At 35.4% G+C, this 25,201-nt stretch overlaps 1 protein-coding gene across 5 annotated transcripts; it reads right to left on the reverse strand.

Annotated features, from left to right (window-relative positions):
• Positions 1-200: 200 nt before the first annotated feature.
• Positions 201-21,069, reverse strand: LOC128166824 (neurogenic differentiation factor 4-like). Of its 5 annotated transcripts, XM_052832224.1 has the most exons (3): positions 20,950-21,069; positions 7,852-8,287; positions 201-4,699 (listed from the first exon to the last, which is right to left on the reverse strand). In XM_052832224.1, the coding sequence occupies exon 3, from the start codon at positions 4,694-4,696 to the stop codon at positions 4,034-4,036; it is 663 nt and encodes a 220-aa protein (XP_052688184.1). In that variant the 5' UTR covers positions 4,697-4,699; positions 7,852-8,287; positions 20,950-21,069; the 3' UTR covers positions 201-4,033. The 5 variants fall into 5 exon arrangements, with proteins under 5 accessions (XP_052688184.1, XP_052688187.1, XP_052688186.1 ...); XM_052832227.1 differs by lacking the exon at positions 7,852-8,287 and having other exon boundaries at positions 20,950-21,056; XM_052832226.1 differs by lacking the exons at positions 7,852-8,287; positions 20,950-21,069 and adding an exon at positions 7,286-7,599.
• Positions 21,070-25,201: the final 4,132 nt, after the last annotated feature.

Raw genomic sequence — 25,201 nt, forward strand, 5'->3', positions numbered from 1 at the left:
TTCCTACTATAAAACAGAGAATATCATCGATATCTTTTAACGTTTCATGACTGTAATGTTTCTAAACCCTACGTTAAAGTAAAAAAATATAATTCATATACATGTATATGATATATGAAACCATCTGCTCAGAGCACATCCTTTTAGCAATCTTAAAAACTAAAATATAGACACAGATAAATAATACAAAGACACAGGTGTTGCAATAGAAAAATATTTTATTATGTACTTTTCGCAGTTTTGATACAAAGAAATGATTCTGTCAAACAATAGTTTTATTACTATTTTTTCATTTTTCCATCTTTTATGTCAAACAGTATTCTTAAAATCTATATCATGAGTAATAACATTATTTTTTAAAAAAACATTAGGAGCAAAAAACAAAATTGTTCCCATAAATCAACAACGCAATGGACAGTATTCTGGAGAAGGAGACAAATGTCAAACTGTCTATAATTTGAATTCAAAAGGTTGAATATCATAACACAAAATATATTTATAAATATGATGATTTTGTATGTTATATTTGTTTAAATCAACAACCTTTCAATTGATCAAAATATGACAATAACTATGTCCCTCTGTGTTAACTTTTTTTTCATAAATAAACTAAATAGTCAGAAAACACCCTTTTCAACTATAATCCAGCTTTTTACAAAAAAAATGCATTTTATTGCAAATCTCATGAAATAAAAAAGAAAAGTGAAATAAAGAAAATTGCAATTGATAAAATGCTATGAAGCAAAACGTATACAAGCAGGCTATGCAAATACGGGTCGATACATACACTATATGGAAAAGGGAAGGAAGCACATTTACGTATATTCTTCATTTCAATAGTGGAAAATCTAGTGAATGCATATCAAAATATAATATTTATACAACCTTTCAAAGGAGTTGTTATCTTATTGGCAAGGAAAATTTGCAGCTAGAGGACAGATCTGTGCTGCATATGAAAACAACCAACTCCCTTCGAAATTAGAGGTACATTTCATGTTTTGTCAGACTTTTCTATCCATAATGCTATATTGTATCATCAGATTGGAATTCTTCGGATCATTTCTATCGTATAAAAAATGTTTTTATCAAGATTTTTTTTTTCATGTCTATTTTCTTACAAAATTAAATATAGTTTATCAAAATAATTATGTAACAAAAAAAAAAGGAGTAATTAATGGGAAGAATTCTGAAGGTTCTTCCTTTTAATACCCACAAAACAACGACCAGCTCACAACCATTCTCAATGTAATTAACATGTGTCCTTAATTATTAAATAAATATGTCTATCATGTTGATGCCTATATAAATGAAAATGAAGTTCACGTGTGGAAATCAATGACACGTGTATTTTTGTAGGGTCATGGTAATTTAATCAAAATAGCGTGACTTAAAAAAGAAAATGTTAAAATTAACATAATTTCATTAATTACTTAGTACTGATGAAAAAAACTTATTGCCATAAAGATAATTAAGCAGGTGAAACTGAATTTTTTAAAATTATCTATATGGTTGAAGTCAGCCAGGGCTTAAAATGAATCACTTACACTTTAAGTCTTCGTACTGCACGAATTACGTGAATAAATTAGTTTAAATCTACTTATGACACATACAATTCCAAAATAAAAGCACTGAATCCTAACGACATAAATTGTTTCAATATTGAGAGATTCGGAAGAAGGGGGGGGGGGGAGTAACTGATCAGATAACTAAAATAAGTTCTAGGAAATTTGGAGTGATTCACTTAAACACAAGCTAACATCAGCAAAACTCAGATTCTCCTAAAGTTGTACTAAACTGCAATAGCTTACGGTAACAAGAACAGATTTAGCTATCAATTACAGAATGTTCCAATGTGCCTGTTAGTTGTACCAGTACTACAGAACTAGAATCATACAATCAAGTAAACAGGATCAGACAATTGTATGGTATGTTAATAACTTAAAGATGTCCCAATTCCATGGGTATATGATAAAAATAATGCCTCGATTTCCATAACAGCGTACATGTTTACCTTATTCAAAGGATACGCATCACTGATAAATACAAATCAAATTGATATAAATGGTGTTACTTTATGAAATTCATATTCTTAAAGAAAACTAAAGGCACACAGCAATGACCAACAGGGATAAAATACACAAATGGGTAAATATATATTATATAATAACCATATATGCAATATGAGTGACACAATTAAATACATTTAGCAAAAATAAATATGGTTTTAATATGAGATGCAATGATACGCGATAATACAGAAAAATATGTACATATCCGGATGTATAGTTATTGTTGTCGTGTATTTTATATGCCTATACATCGATCATAACAAAAAAAAGTTCATCTAAAAAAAGGGGGTGGGGGATGAAGGTGAATAAATAATTCAAGCATGAATGGACTTTCTTAGAACCTTCACCACAATTGTAAGTGAAAAAAACAAAAAGAAAGTCAAAGAGGACTAAGACGGTCTTGTCTGCAGCTAAGCTAAAGCTACGCTTAGAACGACAACCAGGCTCTTTTCATTCACTCCCTGGCAATGTGTTGTATTTTCAAACGTTTCTCATAAAAAGCCAAAAAAGAACAAAAAAACCAAAAACCACTAACTGACAAGATTTGGAAAAAAAGTGCCAAAAGTGTCACAGATTTTTTTCAATGGAATAAAAATGGAAAAACGAGCTCCACGTCCCACGATAAAACTCAAAATGGCCAATACCCACTCAACGTTATTACTAGATATCGAATAAACAAGAGCTATCGTTAGATCGAGAGACAGTTTTGCAGTTCGGATAGACTGAAGAGACGTTGAGGAGAGTTACCTTCAAATGCAATTCATTTACGACTGGACAATGCCCATAGTTATAGGAGAGGCTTTTCTTTTTCCTACGCATACTCGGTCTTACCTCCCCAATGAATGAAATTCTTCTCTATAATCAATATCACATCGAGCAAACTCCTCATCATCGGATAAAGAATGCCATCATTAGTTCAACATTTAATTACTGTACTATAATCAATGAAAGGGAGGTGTTGTAAAGGTCAAACGCCTTTTTATATATTCTCTTAAGGATGATCATCACCTACATAAGGGAGATAATTTTATTTATTTTTTCTTTGCAAAAGGGACCAGATGAGCGATGGTTTGGGATTTAAACTTAACCAAAAAAAATCCTGAAAAGCACTTCTTAATGAAAAAGCATTCTTGCATTTGGACTTTAAAATTGTCTCGAAGATGGAATGGTTTTGAGAAACTATTTGAAAACAAAATAGATAGGCGAGGGTAATGTATTGTATAGCACCAAAGCTTAGCCACGCGTGTGAAGTGATCGGGAGAAACCAGGTGACAAGAGCCCACTGCAGAAACGTGAGACTACCTTAACATAGTCGTGACCCACATGTCCTCAGATTAGCTGTATCTACACGGTTAAATAAATACAAATATGTACAAGCGTGTCAAAAATAAACTACCTTACTACATGACTTGAATTTTTTCAGCCGTATTTTAATATAATATATAGCTGACATGCCCTAAGGGGAAAAATAATTCTTTGCAGTTGCCTTGAATATTCTTCACGTATACAAGGATAGAAAATGGTATTTTGAGTATTTCAATTACACTGGCAAACAATTGTTGTCTCTAGGTTTTCTTCCTTTCGAGATTCACTGTGTATACACCTTAATATGTCGACTGTGTTCGTGATCCAAGTTGTAAATGATCGGGGGTTTTGGCGATGGAAACTGTAGCATGCTATTGGAATATCAATGAATTCATTTTCCTATTGGCTGGTGGAATTAGAATCCGGAAACTAGACGCCACATCTCTCAAGCAAATAATTTACAAAAAAGCAACAGAGAATCCACGTGCCCGGAATATAGCGTGACACTAGAAACGGCGAACACAAGTTGGAATTCATTAATGAGCTCAGAATGATAATGTCGCATATCCCCATTTTGTAACCATCCAAAATCCATGAACTAAACAAAACGTTGACATTTGCACAGTCATCCGTCTATGATTTATGGAGATGAAATCCTTTCACAAGAAACTCCGATCATCGTATGGAGAATTTGTGGTGTTTTCAATATCCACGCTTTCCACCGTGTCCACACTCAGCATGCTTTCACTTTCCTCTCCCTCTCCCTCCTCCTCCTCCTCTTCCTCTTCCTCTTCATCTTCATCTTGACCCAGGTCCTTTTTACTGGAGGAGCTGTCAAAACTGTAAGGTGTTTTTTCGCCTCGCATTTCACATATCACATTTGTAAGGGCTTTGATGTAGTTCTTGGCTAGTGTCAGTGTCTCTATCTTTGAAAGTTTTCTGTCCAATTTAATGTGTGGAATCACTTCTCTCAGAGCTCCGAAAGCGTCATTCAAAGAGTGCATTCTCTGTCTTTCACGTTCATTGCTTTCGAGGCGACGTAAGTTACGCTCACGGGCGTTGAAACCCTTACGGCGCTTTGCAGACTTTTTCGGGCTTTTCATTTTTCTCTGTTCGCCATCATCTGTCATGTCTGTTGTTGAGCTGGTACCCGAATCAGAGGGTGATGCTGGCCCTTCGCGTCTGGCCCTTTTCCTTATTTGGTAATCTGTGGCTCTCAATCCGGGCAAGTCCCAGAATCCATCCGCTGTCGTCTGCTCCATGTCGTCTGCGTTGTCGAACTCCAGAGTGGAAGTCATGGCGCTGTGTTTGCCCGATCGCATCGCCTGAAAAGATAGAAGGAGCTACCAGGAAACACTGTCATTTTCTATCGTCAGTAAATTACACAATATTTAAACTTGGATCATTTGAATTGTGATTTACCTATAACCCGCACTTCAAATAAAAAGACTAATCACACAGGTAAATTATCATAATTCTGATATTTTTAAAAAGAGCGACCTTTGACGCAACTAAAGTGGAAGGGTGATCATTTGGTTTCCGTGTCGTGCCGACGTTCGACTAATTAAAGGTAACGTCGTCACTCTATTTACAAAAGTTTTCAAATAAAAGTTTATTCCAAGTGAATCTTAATGCTGCTACCAACTGCATGTCCTCAAAGATTATATTTAGCTCGCCCTATTGATTGACAGAACAAAACCTTCGTCATGCACCGAGTTCTCACGATAAAGATAATGTCCCCCTTTTCTATCCGTCTGTTTATTTTCATGATCATTTAAAGGTCGTTTGCTACAAAAGTTTACATTTTTCTATTGTACCTGACAATTCCCTCCCCCTCAATGTTTTGGCCGTAATACCAACAGACCGAGACGTCATATTTTAGGCCAATCTAAATTTAAAAATCCTCTGCACGCCCCCACGTAGTACGGATAATTTTCTCTCAATTACTTCAATTAATCGATCCAGAAAGACAAATGCGTTTGAATGGTTGTTTTGTGAACCCGCTGCAGAATGAATTCGTTTTCAGCATGAAATGTCAATACCAACAAGACCATTGTTTATAGGACGAGGTCTTATCACTAAAAGGTCTTCGCGTAGATAAACAGACCCCGCATTTACATGCAATTGTGTTTGATGTTTTCGCTCTTTTTTGTGACATCATAATTAAACAGGTACTCAATCTAAGCGCACATACACGTATATATATAAAGATTGTGCATGTAAATTGGATAATAATGATGGATGGGTGTCCTTTTATTCTTTCTCTCTCTCCCCTGAAATGGACAAATACCAAATGATGACCGTAAAACCTGACAGTGTGTCCTATTCATTTCAAAATGACATTTTATTGTCAAACACTGGTGTCTTGTGGGCAATCAATCAAAAATATCACTTCTCTACAAAAATGAATTATGGGGAATTTTTGTCGAGGCATTGCTTGACATGTACCTGGTCTGGTCGTTCGGTAAAAAATATATATATTTCTTAAAAACCCATTGATTTGATATCATTGGTTTGAACATTTTTTTATTTGGCGGCGTGAGTCACTGAGGACAAACTGACTTGTAATTTCAATAATTATGTCTTGTTTCTGCGTACATTCATCCTAACAACACGATCTACTTCAATGTGATTTTCTGTTCGATTTCCGCCAAAAAAAAGTTTAATAAGAAATTAATAGCAAAAACACTGTCACTTATGTCTTTTAAAGACATGTGCATGAATTGTTTAACCATGAGGATTTTTAGGGAGAAAAATAGATCGATCACAGATGTTGCTATTTCTGAGCAGACGAGAGACTGGGTTGGTTACCGGTAAACAACCCGGATGTACCCCCGTATTTTGGCTACAGGACACCCCTTCTGCACGGAAGTCGCCTGGAACCAGAGGAATGCTGCAGCTCCGAGCGACAGCCCGGATTCCTCGGGAGATAAAACAACGGACTTTTCACTGCCAACACTCATGAAAGCACGAAGGAAGCACATGTCAAATATATCTCTCTCTCTCTCTCTCTCTCACATAATGTCAGACGGAGATAGCCTATATATGCACCTGTAGAACATATGACCCTGGTCTGTGCAGTATCTCATTTTTAAGGAGGTTTTTCGCCTATTGTGAAGATTACATTTCCGAGTAAAAAAACCCGGTATCAAACTGTCAAGAAGGAAAGAAATTAACGTCTCTCTCCCGTGTGACCAGTGGCTAAATTGTTTTCTTTTCGCAGAACGAAGGAAGAAGCCCGAAATTTGTGTCTTGTCATAAAAACTGACAGAAGCTAACGAGAAATTGTCTTCCCTGACGGGTAACGTGTCAGGCTTTGTCAACGACTTAATTGCAGCGAGGGGATCGATAAGCTATTGTCACATTTCCCCGACACCCTGCACGATACATCGGTTATTGGGGGGTGAATAGTACTCCGCCACTTTACTTTGCTACATTACGGTTTTATATCTGTTTAATATTCATTTTATCATCCACTTTTATCGATGTACTTGTTCTACATTAAGCTACACAGTTGGTCTAGTAAAATCAATTTCTCAAATATCAAGGATGAAAAATTGGCTGCTCCAAAGAATTGCGAGAAAATGTTGTATTTTCTGCAATGAAGGCAAAGAATGGAAAAGATACAGATAACACTAATTTGGCATGAAAACGATGCATTCGAACATTTTTTTTACTGCAAATACGAAAGAACAACTTGTTGAAATCAGAACAACAGTTGATTAAAAATGTACGAACCTGCATTAAAGTATAGAAGCTTTTTAAATCAAATTTACACTTCTCAGTCGCCGAAATGACGGCAAATAGTGTAACACGTTAGGAATAAAAATGAACCGGGGGGGGGGGTGTGTAAAAAATGATGAGGTACATCAAAGGAAAGTAGAACTGAAATAAAAGCAAGTGAGTTTTACCTATATCATGGTCCTATCTCTACAGTTGAGTGCCGACACTATACATGAACTCGTTCGTCAGGCGTTACTCCTAGGGTTTAACGTTATCAGGATGAGCACATATATACGCTTATCTCTGGGAATTAAACCTAATTTTCAAAACGCTGCCGTTTTACAATGTTTTAATTTGTAGATTAAACCCTCTCTCTTTTACTTCACGGTTTCGACTATATCTATCTCTCTCTCTCCCTCTCGGGGGTTTCGAAGGTTTTGAAGGCCAAACTCAAGTACGTAGACAAGTTCTTTGATTTGCGAAAGTCAGCGTCCTAATTATTTTGAAGAAAACAAGGGCACTTGACATTTTACCTTATATTACATGAATTTGAATGATCTATATGCTAATATTCTATGTTAAAAAACCGACGATACGATAAAACCGCAAATATCTTTTACATATGTATAGTATTTTTTTAAAAACAAACTCCTCTCTCTCTCTCTCTCTCTCTCTCTCTCTCTCTCTCTCTCTCTCTCTCTCAAAGTATGCACTCATTCATTAAACGCCCATTCATGCATAGTGAGATACTTACTTGAAAAGTTTGCGTGAGAAATCCTTCAATTCAATTTAAATATTAAGAAAGTCCTTTTATGTTTCACCAATGCTGGGAATTCGTGTAAAATCATGCGTTTGTCTTTCAAGGAAAAATTCCCTGTCCGATTTTGACAGTCCCGTTTTCTCTTGCTATAGCTACTATAATGTCAACTGCCAGTTCTAGTGACTGTCGTCTGCCGCGTAAAGGGAATTAATATCCTGATGATAACACACACATAATACGAGAGTTTGTAGTAATTATCAATCGATTCGAAGTAGCCAATGAAAATATGACGTTGTCTCGCCCAGGCGTTCGCCGTACTCTACGCACGATCAGAGTGGGTGTCAACAGACGATGCTTGGGGTACAGGCAGAGTGCTTAGGCTGATCCGGTAGAGCCAGGGGCTATAACGTAACGCGACGAGCAGAAAAATCTGTAAAATATTGAAAAAAGAGGTTTAATGAATGATGTAGACTCAGGGTATGTTTTTTGACGATAATTGCGTAATTATGTATGAAAATCGCTCCCCTATAACCAGGAAATTTTTTTACTGCAATCCGGTATCACACCGAAAAAAAAATCACACAAACCTCTGTTAGAATACACTGATTTTGATTTAAAACAAGAATATTAAATACTGTAGTTAAACGTGAATTTTTGGCAGGATTCGCCCGTATATTTTGATGCAGGAGATTGATTTTGTTCAATGGGGCGGTGGAAAGTTAGCGATGTAAAATCACGGTATATTGTTTGTGATCAATACTGTGCAAAGTGAACGTCTACATTCAGATTTCACTGAAGTCACCATTATAGAACTACTAAAACTGTCATTTCCGAGGGCCGGGCGATTAATCCAGGTGATTGAAAATGGAATTAATTTGTCATTTTCCGACAGAATATCATTTTTTCATTAAGAATAATAATTTTTATACCACGCGGGTTTTAGCCTTCCGAAGACGGCCTATAACATGAAAAAAAAACAGTCGTAAATCGTTTTCATAGCACCTGTTAATTTTATTCATAGTAAATAGACAATTCATTTAACGAAATGGTCATCAATTTCTCGACGAGGTTACTGCGCAAAATTTATTGCCACACACACACAGACATACGAATTGTAGAGGCCAGCTTATCGGTTTATAAACGAGCCTATATGTCACTTTCATCTGTTTCAACCAAATGCTGAATCTTACTGAAAAATCGTGTGGGTCCAATTATACTTCAGGGAAAATCAGTCAAATGGGGCAGATGTTGTTGACACTCTATATGTACTAACATCTATTACTGCATTTATAGTTCGAACGCAACTCGGAGCATAATTTTGAACTGAAAATAAGCTGCGCGTGTTAAGCCTCCGTCTCCCAAGTACTAGCATTGTAAACTACTAAAAGAGACATGTTAAACCTATTTAAGCTTCCGCTGTAAAATTAAATTTCGACCAGTTCGATCTAAATTTGCTCAATCTAAAGGACGCGCACCTGTTGAATTTTCCATCCACTTAAAACTTGCCCCATCAGCATAATATCAACACTTGTTGAACGGTAGATAGAGCGATTGCTTGTTGCGAACAAACCATATACATACATTACAGTAAGTCAATAAATGCACGCTCGATTTATATATATTCGATTATGCTGGTCATATTTCTAACAGGATATTTTCAATTTACTAACAAGCTATTTGCTAATATATCTACACATGTTCGAAGCAAATAAACATTCAGTGGGTTATTTTAGGTCAATATACCTTGTTTGTATGTATATGTTGTTGCCGCAAGAATAAAAAAATGAAAATGTATCTTTCTTTCTCTCTCTTTCACGAATCCCCTCTAGCTGGACCTTAATTGTTTATAGGTACATTGCTTTAGAAACAAATTAAGCAGATTAAAACCGATAAAGAGGGGATAATACCCTAGAAATTGATATTTCTGCTACCACTGTACTATCATGTCCGCGGGTAAAAAGCCGAAGCTCGGACAATTGATGATAAATGTATTGGTGGCCCCGAGCAGGAAGCGACAGGTGTGAAGATACAGGTAATTTTGTTCCTAGGCCGTGACACGAGTCGGAGAGGCTGCGTTGTAATTGACAAATTTTATATAATTTTGTTCAGGCTGAACTTTTTTTTATAGTTCTATAGGTCTTCCCCTTGCCTTGAACCATCTATAATAGCTACAGGGAGGAAATTGGTGTCGCGAGTTACATATATATTATGCATTGGGTGCTCCCCTTTTTCCGAGAAAAAAAATTATTACGATTGCTAGTAAATTTGACAAGATCTAGTTTTAGCTGGATTTTAATTCATATCAAAATGTTTTGTCGGTATATTTCAATGTAGATGATTATATTCGGTCGGTTTGGTAGATCCTGGTATACACGTGGCATACTATAATGAACTCGGTCATAGACATGAATGAAAAAAGGAAATAGTTAATAATTATCAAGTCCTTATAGAAAGTAGCTGGAGTACTTATATCTGAAGCGGTTTAATTGATGGTCTATGGTAGTTATATAATCAAATAGCGATGCTGCGGTGCAAAAAGGGGAGTAATGAAAGATTATAGCTTATTATGGATCTAACTCGCCAAACAATTAAAAACACGAAAGAAGGACTTTCGACCTAAAACCCGGAACCTTTTCAGGTTACAAAACATGTCTTTGCTTATGAAGGGATAATTTCTACCCAAGGGCGCAAACAAAACCGAAAAACACTGTAACAGCAGTTTACTAAATCCGTTAATAAATACGTCAAATTCTGTGTCACAAACAGTAGAACTTGTTTACACAAACGAACACTACGATTTTCGTCATCATTTGGAGCTCCAATCGGGATGATCATTTCAGGTTGCTGGTTTTTTTTTTTATATATTTATCGTTAACTCACATTATGTTCCGGATATCAATTATCAAAGGAAAACGAGTTTTTATGCTCGCAATGTTTATAACTGCATAAATTAGTACGGATTCGGGCCGTAGACGGAAATAAGACACTAATTCTTTGCCACTGTTCCTTTACATACATTCCGATCCGTTCCTTGTCTTTTATGTACCGACAAGCGGATCTCTCTTTACAAGCTGGAATTGCTCAAAACAACTCTAATGTTTGGGGCATAAACTCCACGGCCCTGGAGACATCTATTAATCAAGCGGACACCTTAGCTTTCTCTTTTTGTCTTTACATCTCTGTTTTCTGGCCTGATTGATCACAAGACTTGTATTTTACTACCCGTCTTTATATTAAGAAAGGATTAGGGGATTTTTTTTATTCTTTTGATTTCATCTTTTCCAAAAAATTTGCATCCTTTTCCCATTCCAATATCGTATATATAGTTTTATTCCCTTCTGAAAACCGAGAAATGACACACCCCCTCCCCCCTCCAATAGAGTGGAATTGTTCTATATGCCATTATTGACAATTGGTGATCGTGGATATAAAGTGATACGACCTATTGGCTTTCTCTCATAATGTAATAACGTATCGAGCTTGCGTGTTTACAATGCGATCTCTTATTTTCATAGATATTTTGATCTATTTCCTAATTTAGCGCTGTCTTTGACTTCATAAGATGAAACGCGAAGCCAAATTGTGAGTTGTAGGCTTTCAAAACCCGTAGATGGCTTTATTAAAAAGGGGATTGCTAAAAGGGGGAAGAGGGCGTTTGCATACATGTAAAAGGGGAATGATATAATATTTTCAATATCGGTCGGCAATCAAAAAGTATTTAAAAAAAATAGACTGACATTTTCTGCCCCTTTTAATAATGCTATACACAAAGCTGTGGAAGGTTTAGCTTTCAAGTAGTGATTATCTTTGATCATTCTCCATTTTGATGGAGATGGATGGATATTTTGATTTATATGTTGGTGGTCGCCACAAGATTTAATGCAAGATTTCTTGTATTCTTAGAAATGGTAATTAAATTTGTACTCAAATTGAAAATTTAAAAAAAATCATTGGTAGAGGAATAAACTTAAAACCATAAGTATTAAAGGCTGTCACTGCTGTCGTTCGTATCAAACGCAGGTAATCTAGCTGTATAGAAACGTGCTCGGCATTTTTTTCAGAGAAAGGTTAGCAATCTATGACAGGAAAATATGCAAATCTAGCATTAAATTTTCAGGATATGATCATTGTTCGGGGAAACTGATGTCAGTGCTTGATTAATTGATATAAAAACGGAGCGACCGGGCCTATGTTTTCTGTGGAGAAAGCGAGGTTGAAATGAACAGTCATTAAGCATACTTTCTCTTAACCATAATAATAGTTTTATCTTTTCAGGAAATTAAATAACTAATTATCATTCAAAAAAATATCAATCGTCATTTAATGAAAATTTGATATCTGTATTACAGTTTTAACGCATGCGTCGGAGAGCCCCCATTAAGTACACACCACAACGAGCAACAAATCTGTAATTATCATTGGAGATTTATTGATAGTGGTCGAGAGTAGTAGTAGATGACTAGATACGCTTGCCTTCGTCCCTGTATAGTACACATTTAATCGTGACATAGTCGCCAATCGAGAAATCGACGCCGACCCCCCAAACCCCTACTTTTGAAATGAATTTGCACAATAAATTGACGTCGTTACAGCGTAATCTCGAGGGTGTGCCGTTGGGGTCACGTTGATGTCCTTATCGTGCAATATTGAAAAATAAAAATCCCTCAACAACCCGAGAATTGTGCGTGAGACGGTGTGATCGTCACTGATATAATGCACAATTACAACAAATATACTAATCTCACAAAATAAACTATCAACAGTTTCTGTTTTTCGAGTTTTTAATCAATGGGTCTATCAACTGTTTCCCCGGGCACGAATGGCATCAATTGGCCTGAAGGGTCCATTAAGTTGCCTTAATGCTCAATCAATTCATATATCCTAACCAACTTGCTAAATACTTGAACCGTATGTGCTCAGCTGTTCGGTAGCACAAATGAACCGTGCGTCCGGTAGCGCAATATGTCGCAGACGACATATTCAGTGACAATAAGTGTACTATCAATGCAACTTGGAGAGACCATTTTTTGCAATATGAACAGGACGTACGCGATGTTCGTCAAGTCTTCGCAAATATAAATAGCATAATAATAATTCTCCAGTGTGATAGAGGATCAATAACGATTCCATATTTAGACCTCCAGAAACATCAACTATGGAGGGAGTGTTCCGAACGTCATATCCGTGGGTGCTTTTTCTTTAATACAATGTCAGATACGACGGATCACCCGCAAACTCAAAAACCTGCAAGTGTTCGAAATATCGGTTGTCTCAATCTTACATAATAAACAAAAAAAAAATCCGTTATAGAACGGAATAAACCCACTGTATTTTTTTCTTCGGACTACCGATAGTATTATTAGAGTCTGGAATGGCACAGTACTCAAGAAGGCTTGAAGATGGGAGTTTAATTCAATAAAAATCAAAATAGAGGCTTGAAATTCAACCCACACCTTTCCCACTCAGAGCCGGGCTTAATTATTGCCGATCATTACGAGTTCTGTGAATAATGATTGCTTTTTTTATAAGACCTAATTAAGCTCATATAAACGACATTTTTGCATGCATCGATCTTACTCAAATTCACATCCCAATAGTGAGCAATTTGTCAAAATAATTCAAAGTTTCACTTAAAATAGTGAAAGTGTTAGGCAAGTGTTAGAAAAGTGTCAATTGGTCATAAAATCGTTTTCATTCATATTTCAGAAGACGTTTTTTGATATGAAAAACCTTTTTTGATATTAAAATAATATGCAAATTGTCAATATGCATTATGGATGAAAATATCATAGTTTCACCAATATATGTAATACTGAATTCAGTTTTCAGTACACACAATTTAAACCTTATGAGCAACCCTAGTGCTTCGTCGAAAACACAATTTCTGTTTTGAAAAGAATGGTTATAACAAAAAATACAACAAACAAAAAACAAAAAAAACAAAAAGACCTGGGGAAAGAAAACTCAAATCCCTGGAAGACCGGACAATCAAGACTATTGAATTGCAAGACATGTAATAATTCTCGTAGCAGACATCATGTTGCTTGCCGTTTTGTCAACTTTTGGAAGGTTATCCCCGAGTACAATGAATGTAGTAACGAACTAGACAGAACCTTATTGATTGTTGATGAGGACAGCATTGAGAATAAGAAATTGACTTATTATACTCCAAGACAAATGTCGCTGACCGATGTACTATCCTGTCTTCCCCATTCTATTCCCTGCCCCACCTTTAATTTTTAACCCCCAAAAGGAATTGGTAAATGATGCAAACAGTAATTATTTTATTTTGCCTTTCCATTCTCTGCTTCCCCCTCCACCCCCAAAAGTAACGATCAACAACGCACCCAGTTTTGTTTGTCAATAAACATGTTACGTATTTAAAACTGGTAATATCTTTCTCCTCCACCCCCAAAAGGTTATGGTAAACAAAGTATACCTACTTTGGTTTTCAATAAACATGTTACGTATTTAAAACTAGTAAAGTCCAAAATTGAAAAGGTGTTATTTACACCATCAACCCAATCACCCCAATTCCCTCCCCCGCATTTCATGTGTGCATCGCTCTAACTGCGTTTCCCTTTTCGGGTTTTCATCCTGACGAAATATTGCAGTGTAGGTTGAGGCCACAGAAACAAACAAAATGTAGGACAGAATCCAATTAAAAATTGATGAAACGTTGCACAAATTTAACTTGATTATGCTACGATCCGATTCTCAAAGCAATCCGTTCTGCCATAAAGTTTTCCTACAACCGATGGGAATAATTGGTGGGGTCGGCATTAATTTGTCGTAGTTTATAGGAAAATACTATCGATTCCGCTGGAATCCAGTTTCATTCAATGACGCCGTGTATAGTAGCAGCTTTAGTAGCACATTACTACGCCAAAAGCTCTGCGTCGAAATGGCAGATAGACACACGTCATTCCGTGAAAAAAGTCATCAAATTGTCAAATAGCGTAAGACGGTCGTATGAGGCGGATTTTGGGGGTCAACAGTTTTATTCTTGATCTTAAAGGAAACTGGAAACCAGCACTTGTGATTTATATTGATTCTTCCATCTCTTGATACCAGTACACCTTGTTCAAGCATCTTAAGAAGGCGACGTGGAGTTGGTTTATGAAAGAAGATTTTTTCTCAAGATACCGAACGCAGGAAAGAAAAGTTTTTTTAAAAAACGTTGTTCTTGCAATACATTTGCAACAATTCTTCAAATTCTATTGGTGTTTATTGTCATTAATTCTTATTACCAAATGGAACCCACCCAAAATCTGCAAGATAAGATTGAACGTATGTCCGTTTAGTTTGGGATCTCGCTTCCGTTATGTTATCAATTAAAAAAGATTTATTATTTTTCAATGACAAAAAAAATAACAATGGTTAACCACCAATGCTTCTCTTGTTTATTCCCAGCATGTGCACATCATTAATAAGTTATTTTGCTCCTAAAAATACATATCCTTTAGTAGCGCAAAATCGAACCTATCAATTTGGCGCATCAGGAAGCTGTGCCTTATGCTCGAGTCCTTCGTGGGGCGAAAACAGAATGTCAAGGGAACTAGGGATCTGCCTGCATGTCACTTTAATTAATCACCGTAGCCGCAATTGCATACTGGGAAATATCTTAAAGTGCAAATGACAGTGCCATTATAATGAGTAACTGTTCTGATTTTTTGGAGTAACAGGAAATCTTTCTATAAAAATAAATCGCCGAAGTCCTCTTTGTCAATTACTGGTTCTTGAGTCACCTGTAATAATTACAAGGGCTAAAGCCCGAGTCGACTGCATATTAATTAACAAATGACTTACAAAAATAGACGGTTTACAATGAAGTAGACTTTAATGGTTCTGAAGGTAATCATATACTTAATGCGTCTCTCTCTCTCTCTCTCTCTCTCTCTCTCTCTCTCTCTCTCTCTCTCTCTCTCAGATAAATTGACACACGAACCACAAACCCCTTTGGTTCTAATTATGGTTTGCAGAGAAATTGTATCCAAACAACTTTCTGTCACAGATTGCAAAAACCGAACGTCCGTTTTAGATAATCTGCTCTCATTGATCGGTATTCGAATAGATATTATAGGTAAATATAAACCTAAAGGTAACCTTTTCGAGATCGGGTGCATTATACTAGTATGTTGATTCATACATTTACATTTTTAGTAAACTTTTTTTTTTGCTCCTAAAGGGACTTAGACACGATTTGAGCTCAAGATTTCAACATTTATTTTTCCATTTTTAATGTTTAGAATGGTTAATATGGGTATTTTTAATGCTTTGTCAAAATTTGAAAGTCAAACACTGAGTTTAAAGCAAGATAAAGAGTTTGAAATTCTTTGTTTTGTAAACAAAGCTCGAGCCTTGATATTGTTTACGTATGTGTTTTATTGGTATTAGTTTCAATCAAATGTTGCTTTCTTCTGTTGATGATATTATTTATGAACACATTGAATCAGTTTACCTTCTTTTCCACGAGTCATTTTGTCAACAATAGTAATTTCATACTTTACATTATTCGTAAACAAATATAAGACTCGAGCTTTGTTTACAAAACAATGGATTCTTGCCGCTGTATTTCTCTTATAACTTCTAACATTCAAATTTTCGTCAACCATTCAAAATGTGCAAGTAAATCAATTTATACATAAAAATAGAAAATAAAATTTTGATCTCAAATCGTGTCCTTAAGTCCCTTTAATGCCAAATTGCAGAAATACCCATCCGCATAACTGTACATGTACAAAATAAAATGTGGGATTGTATAACATATTGTGAAATATGAAAACAAGACATTTGGCATTTTGGAGAAATCTCACACGTGTTGTGAATATCCTGGGGGAATTAATGACGGTACAAATAATACAATGTATGCACATATGTTTAGAGCATACAGATTCACGTTTTATTTGGACCATGTAATGGGGTAATTTCACACGACAGAAGACACATCTGTAATAAGTATAATGACCTCAAACAAACAAAACAAAAAACGTTTTACACAGCCTATAAATCAGACAGGAAGAAAGCCAAACTTTGACCTTTAAACTCGATAATGAGTCTTAATTAAAAGAATATTTTACAGGAAATATTCACAAGACTCTTACTCGAACGCAAAACATGTCTGGCTTCTTAGAGCACAGTTCAATTGAATTTAAAAAAAAAAAGGTGCTTTTGTTTTCGGCATTTTTTTTTCATAAATCGACCACAATTTTTACTGTTCTTTTCCATTATTTTATGCACTTCATACGATTAAGATTGGTTTTGCAAAACCGCTTAATTATGATAATTTCATTTCAAAAAAACTTTTTTCTTAAGGTGACAGAAATAGATGGGCTCACAAATTTACTCTCTCGTTGCAATTGCTTTTGGGAAATTCAGATAAAAGCACGCGGAAGATATGGAAAATTGAGATTGATTTGTCAAAATTAATGAAATTGTCGTAACAGTCTTATCGTTGTGCGAAAGCCGGATTTCACGCTTCTACAACTGCCCTGAAGTGAACCCAGGCACAAGATTAATTATATTTACATAACATTAAAACACCATCTCATTTATTATTGGCGTTTCAGTTAGCCTTACCGCAAAATTGACACAGTTCTAATTTATTGAAAACCATTTTTACTTGAATTTGATTTTTAAGCTGAAGTTCGTTTTTTCCTAGGGTGGGGGGGGGGGGGGGGTGTAATTCCGCTATTGTATCGGACACATATTATAAAAATATGTTTTTAAAATAAGTCGTACTTGTTCTGTGAAATTATCTCTGTAAAATTAAACACATGTAAAAAATTAATATGCGTTATGTCCGTATATTGATAGATTGTATATTCCCATAAACTCTGATATTGACAGCGCGAACTTTTAACCCGCCATTGAATTACCGTCCATTTGTCGCATAATATAGTCCGTCGTTACTAATTTATTCCCAGAAAGCAATAAATGTGTACATAAAGACAAAAAGAACAGAGTCACTCAAGGCGCTGAAATATTGAATTAATGAATATCGTTATTATTGCATGATAATCCCCAAAATAATTTGAATTATGGATGGAGAAAGCAATGAGGTTTTGCTGTCATGAAAGGAATTGCATGCTATTAAGCCTTGGTGCTCTAGAACAAAACGATAGTGATGTCTGAGTGGATTGGTGTATATCCAACACCCCCCCCCCCTTGCAATAAAGTATACATTTATTTATTTATATATTTTTTTGCATTACTATGAAATGAACTAGACTAGTAGAGGGGAAAATTGGTGATACATGCATTTCGAGGATTCAGAAACTAGGTACCATGGTACCCGGAATCGACTTCAAAACACACTAAGCAATGGAGTTACGACTGTAAACTGATCACACCCGGTATCAGAAGTAAATAAATCGCTACAGTTTCATTAAAGTTGTTTTCTAAATGCATCAAAATGAAACAACCGCTGTTCTTAACAGTGTTGGACAACAAATTGCTCTGTCTGCTTTGACGATCTATATCTTGCTACTGAGCCTTCGTTGTCAATCTTTTACCATTTTCTTAACTTGGTGAGGCTCTACCACAATGGCGAGAAAACTAACCATTTTAATTATCTTCTCTGTTTTATCTAAACTTTGCGAAAATATAGATTTTTTTATGTAAGCAACCCTGCAGACCATTTTCAGTTGATAGAACAACAGATGAAAACGTCTCAAACAACACCTTACATAGCTATACTTGTTGCAAAGAAGGTACATTTTCCTTCAATATTTGCCCTAAAATTCAAAAGTTGTTTAAATCTCATAAAGATACACATATGCCATCTTGAACATGTGTATATATAAAATACCTAGTTATACACTTTTGTCTTGTTTCAAAAAATAATTATGACTTCAACACTTTGGCATAACTCTAAGATTTGGTCAAAAATGATGAAAAATGGCACTTGTTCTCATAGTTTTTTGAAGAGAAAAGTGTGTCCGCAGTCGTCGCCCACAACGAAATTAATACAATTTTTGTGATATCGCATGATAAAGTTATTATGTGAGTTTCATCGTGGGCGACAGCTGCGGACCTATTTTTCTATTTAAAAAACTACTAAGGAATTGGTGTTTTCTGCTCATTTTTATGAAAAGTTCGGGAAAATGCACTGTTTGTGACGTCACAATTAACCCTGTGAAAGTCTAATCAGGTAACTATTTATAGATTCTTAATGTATTGGTATTCTTGTGAAAATAAATGTTACATTTCAATTTCCTGTGATATTTTTAAAAATCACGCTAAAACAGGGCCAAATATGACTGAAACTGTACCTAGTTCTCTCCAGAGATGCAACTGATTGAATGCATATTTAGAAAAATATTAAATGCAAACATAAGAAGTAAACATCATTTAGTCTGCATGTCATTAAAAACTGCAATTGCCAATTACGGTATATTGACATTTTCGTTGCCAAATGTTTTGGATCCACTCCGCTCTCCTTCTTAGGGAAACTGAGCGGGTCGGACCGAAAACCCTTGACTTACGAAGATGCTACATTAACTAAAATAAACGTTGTTTATTGCCGAAATAACTTCAGTGATGTAACGTGACTTGTTCCATTCAGAGCAAGATAGAGACGGTACGACAACCAGGGGAGAAAGAAGAACTAAGTTTATCTCAGTATCACCTTTGATGGATTTATTACAGTCGGTACAACCTTAGAGCTTAAATGCAAATCGGCCAGAATACCTGAGAATATAAAAAAAAACATATTTTCATGCTCGTTTACTTACACGTGTCTATAGCGATTTAAAGCTTAAAAAGACAACCTATTAGAGTATGCATTAGCATGGTAATCGCATGTAAATGCCGATTGATTTTCAGTTTTAATGTTATATTTATTGTGAGCTCTATAGAAAAGTAACAGTTCGTGTATTTTAAACAAATCTAATGTAAGCTAAGTATAGATATGCAATTGGTTTGTTTATGACTGGTTGGCGTCACTGTGAGTTTTACGGTTTCGCTTTACGTATGCGGAAAAACTTGGGACAAAGCAAGGTGCTATTGTAGCGTAAAACCCACTACGTCACCTTATGTGTTGATATAAGTATTCATGTATATTAAGAATATTCAGCTATGCATGATAAAAATAATGTGTGTTTATTTCGTTCCGCAAGACGCGTCTTTTAAAAAACAATGCAAGTACAGGGAACTCCGGAAATGTCCCAATGTTCGAAAGGACACAAGATCAGAGCCCAATGAGGATTTCATGATGTCTGCTCGCAGAGTAAAACAACAACTGGGTCATCTGTCAGGTCTCCACAGTATAAGTGTGATAAAAGCAAGGAAAAAGCGATAGGCATGAAAGCTGTCACCTACCTAATAAAGAAACAGTGTTGTCAAAGGTCTAAGTGAGGGATTCATGCTTAAAATTGCAACAGTGTCAGGGGAAGTCTATTTTTGGTTACACGTATAGAAGAAATTTAAGCATACAGATTACATCATCAAAACTTTTTATTTTTTAATTGCAGTTTTATTTTTACATTGCTTTAATTTTGATATATGACGTCACGTTGTTGTCATGACAAACGGATGTTGTAAGTAAAGGAAATATAATTGGTCGAGTTAATTCAAAGGAAAAAAAGTGTCAAACAGATTATTCTCCATGAAACAAAAAAGAAATGGTTGTTGTCACGTGTCAATAAACTCTCTGAGCGACAACAAAAAACAAGGAAACTATTGTACAAGTTGTTCGTTTTGTAGGATGCATGTCAAAGTTTGTTGGTTTACCTCAAAGCAGGCAAAGTTCTGCTTTTCAGTTTTGGTATTTCCTTGAGTAACTCTTTGGTTAGATTTATCAACCATGAAGACTAATGTGTTTCGTTGTTTGCTTTTCAATCTTAATTAATGTCAAATAAAAAAACTTTCATCAGATAACTACCCATTTCAGTTTGTTGTATCAAATCATCGTTTAAATTCTCTACAACGTATATACAATTCATTGCAAAAAAAATTTATCAATTGCAAATCAAGCGGCGCTTTTAACTGAGACGTTTCTCTTTTATATCTGCAGATTTAAATACAATTTCCGTAAAAGGATATTGCTTAAAAGATTTTTAGAAGAAAAAGCCAATAAAAGAAGGAACTTACATTGAGGTCTGACAATTCTCTTGGGGAGCAATAAAGAGAAATATCCTAACGGTGTCACAGGTTCGGCGCACGGATTAACTTTTCGTTAACATTACACCTGTCAGTCGGTCGTCAGATTAAAGCTTGAGGGGGGCGGGGCCCAACGTCACGCCATCAATCAAAAACTGTCAAGCTTATTTCCCATTCATGGTAAGTATCCCATCACCTTTTCGATTAACTCTTATCAAACAGATATACAAATCGATGCATTTCATCTTCCATAGCGTACATCCCTTTCTCGTGTTCGTATACGACCAATTAGGGCTTTGTTTTCAAGAGAGTCCGGAGAGGCTGTAAAATTGCCGGATATTCTTCACTCAAAGTATCGTAAAAATTATTCAAATGAGGTTATTAGTTGCCATTATGCAAAGCCGTAATAAATGTTCCTTATTAAAATATGACAAAAAAAGGCTAGGTTGCGACAATCCCGTGTTGTTTATCATAACACAAGCGGGACAAATTAAGTACACGTACCTGAACAAGGTAGCGAAATTAAATGCAACAAAATACACAGTTAATCAACCAAATACAAATATTAGCATGCAGAGAGAAAGTGCGATGTTTTTAATTTTCAGACTCAAAGTTTTGACAACACCGGACTCTGTGGTTCTGAATTCCAGACACATCCATTTGTTCCCTTATTTTGAGATACGTCGCGTTTATGCAAGCATGGTAGTCCTTGGTTCACGTGGAGTAACCATTCTGTTCCCCAAGCAACGTCTACGCTGGCAGTAATGCCACGAGGTCACAATTCTCAATAACTTTCAAGTATGTTGACAAATTATGCTGTATTCTAACTTTTGGTCAAGTGCTGAAGTCGGCTTTGACAAATAGATTGACCTTGAGTTTCCTGAAGTGTAGACACTAGAAGTGTGCAAAAGAGTGCTTTAAGAATATTGCACTTTAAAAATCTCATACGTGTACATGTAAATGCGACTTTCGCTTATAGTAGGCATTATTTATGCGTAGTGTCAAAATTGTTTATCAATATTGTAATTATATAAATATCGTTGAGTTTTTAATTAAAAACTGTTATCTCACTGTTGCTTGTTAAGTTTTTTTTTTAAATAAAAATCAATGTATGGTAAAAGGTCTTTTTATATTCATTTTTACGTTAGTTTGAAATGTCAGTAATAAAATGATAATGAGAATAAACATTTGAGATAATACATTAAACTAGTTTTTTAAAGTGTGAACTTCACTTAGTACTCTCGACAAATTAGGCGAAACCAAAATAAAAAAGAAACTAAACAAATGTAGGGGTTCATTGGCCGAAATAGGGTCGTCATATAGAGGAGGAAGGACAGGTAAAATGCGCGTGTAAGCAAGCTTTACGCGTGGTTGAGCCAAATAGTGGTTATTGATACAGTAACAATTAACTGAGTTAGCATACATTAAGGGGGATTTTCAGATATACATGCACTGGTGTGTATACATATATACATGTACCAAACATACGGATACCAATGTAAACCTCAGTTCATTCAGATGTACATCTAATATGCCTAAGGCTACAGTCAATATTCAATTATTTATTTACACAAGCTCGGTCTGATGTAGGTGTAAGACTTGTAAATACTGATATTTACAACTATAGCGCAGTTTTCTTTAAGCAATACGTCTATCAAACAGTTCTAGCAAATAATAAAGAATGAGTTCTGTAATGCTTATATGCGTCTGTGTTCTGGCCATTGGCATTCCCAAATGAACATCAATTCTGACAAATTTAAGGTTAATAACAACTTATTGGTCTACCAGCAACGAGTTTGACGTTTATATATAGTCTTTGCATACGTATTTCTCAATGGTAACATCGGGTTAACATCTTTCTTAAATTCTCATCATTTGAACCTATCTGTAGCACATAACGTCTTTGATATAGCCCTCACAACTATTGCCTATCTAGACTCGCTTACTTTGTGGTTACCCAAGCTCCTGTGGGTGACCATCTAAAACATTCATCGCAAGGTCTATTTAGGACCCTTTCTCTTTCCTGTGCGTCTTCATGGTCTTTATGATGGTTATATAACAAGGCTTAATCTCCGCCCCACCCCACATATTTTTTATTAAACCTTTTTTTTATTTCAGTTTTTTTTATATTCCCTCTTAGTTTCATGTCTTTATTTAGTATCAAATGCCACCAAGAGTTCCCATCACGATATACATTGTACCGGTTTATGATATAGTTTTAATCTTTCCACAGAACTGACATGAAAGCCAATTAGTTTCTACATATACATGTACATAAATTCATGATGGTTTATGACTAAGTATTACGATACCAACACACATATGCATGCATTAGATTCAAATTAAGGCCTATATGATAGCTCATTAAGAGGGAGGGGAGCACCGGAACATTGCTCTTGTTTAATTCGGTAAGCATACACATAAAAGTCTGAGAGACACACAGAGGTGAAATCGTTTTCAAATTCAGCAGGGTAGTTCAGATATATTCGTATGTATATAGGATTTTAGGATAGGACTGATATCACGATATCCTCCGGGTGAACCTTTCCTTCATTCACAAGATTCTCACGAACCACGGGTAGAAGTTACGTACGACTGCGTAACATCCATCGATCACGAATCTCACAGCGTACGATCTAACTTCATACAATTAATATTACCATTGACGTCTGCCGTTCTCCTGTATTTGATTACCTTAATCTCAGAATCTTTACATTATTCACAATAACGATGCACTAAAGAATCATTGTGAATATCAGATAGGCGTTTTTGTGCATTGAAGTCATTATATTAGAAAAAGTGGAGTGGAGACTTAACCGTGCGGTATACAGCATTTGTGATACATTCTGATGAATGCAAGATAGCGCATGGTTACATGGCGTTGTACTTTAACAATTTTATGTTGTCAGATATTATGCCATGTAATAGATGACAACCTCAAACTGGACAGTAAATGGGTCAGTGTGGCAGTGATCGTACAGCTCTGTCACCTCTTTGTACTTATAGTAGGTGTCAATAGTTTAAAAAACGTTTTACTGAATAAGATTCAATCAAGGCTTATATAGTGCCATTCTAAGGTCCAAATGTGAGCAAAACTATCATTTCTGAATATTATTACCAAAGACAGTGAGATGTAGATTTGAAAATATCCACGCACGGGGTTAATAACTTCCATAATCAACAAAATCTGTCTGGCTTTTGAGCTAAGACTATGCAATCGGTGCATATTTCACTTGAAACCGTGTCGTTTATAATTTGTTTTGACGCTAGAAATAGAAAGCTTCGTCCAACCAAAAGTCGAAGGTCTTGTTAAAATGGTTTTAATATGTTATTGTTTACCCCTTATCAACTCTTTTTTTTTTATATTTGAACTTGACCTCTGACCTTTATAATATGTAAATAATTTAGAAATACATGTACCGGGACATTTCTAGAAAATGACGCGGTTTATTTATTTTCTAGCGTATTTTCCTGTATTTTTGCCCGTTCTACTGACATGATTAATTGAAAATTGTGTCATCCCTGTAGAAAACCTTAATCGGATTTTTGTTTAGATCCTGTTCTACATAGACTGGCTGTATCATCCAGAGATGACGACTGTAAAACGTTTGTAAGATCTAATCTATGAACTATATCATAATGGCTCGTTTACCTTGACATTAGAAACTGTAGCTATATGCAAACAGTAAAATCATTTTCATTAATGACCAGACATGGTAAAAAAAGGGAAAACGCACGGAAACTGTTATTGTAAGGAATCGATACATAGTTTGAGTCAAATTTGGACAAAATGAGTGAGAGAGAGGGAGAAGGAAAAAAAAATTACATCAAAATATTGTAAAACAGTACAATACATTTTACGTACCGGTATCATAAAGATTTTATAGGAACATTTACTTTCTATTAGATGCGGCGTGAAATACGAAAGCTTTTGCCTTTTTTAATGGAAAAATACACCGGTTATGTAAGACACTATAATAAGTTTTCCATAAATGTTCATCGTACATGTATTTTAAGAAACGTTAAAAACCGGGGTTTTTTGGGGACAAATTGCTGCTACACTGTAGGAAGTTTTCTTAGAAAATGTTTTTAAGGAATCGTTCTTAGTCGGACACAAAAAGATATAAGTGGGCGAACTTTTCTTTTAATTAATAACATGCATCGGATATATTCAGATGATTTCATCTTTATAATACTTAGAACTAATTATGCGGTCTGGGTTTCTTTTTTACATGCAAACATC

This window comes from Crassostrea angulata, chromosome 10 (genome assembly GCF_025612915.1).
Source record: "Crassostrea angulata isolate pt1a10 chromosome 10, ASM2561291v2, whole genome shotgun sequence".
NCBI classification, from domain to species: Eukaryota; Metazoa; Mollusca; class Bivalvia; order Ostreida; family Ostreidae; genus Magallana; species Magallana angulata.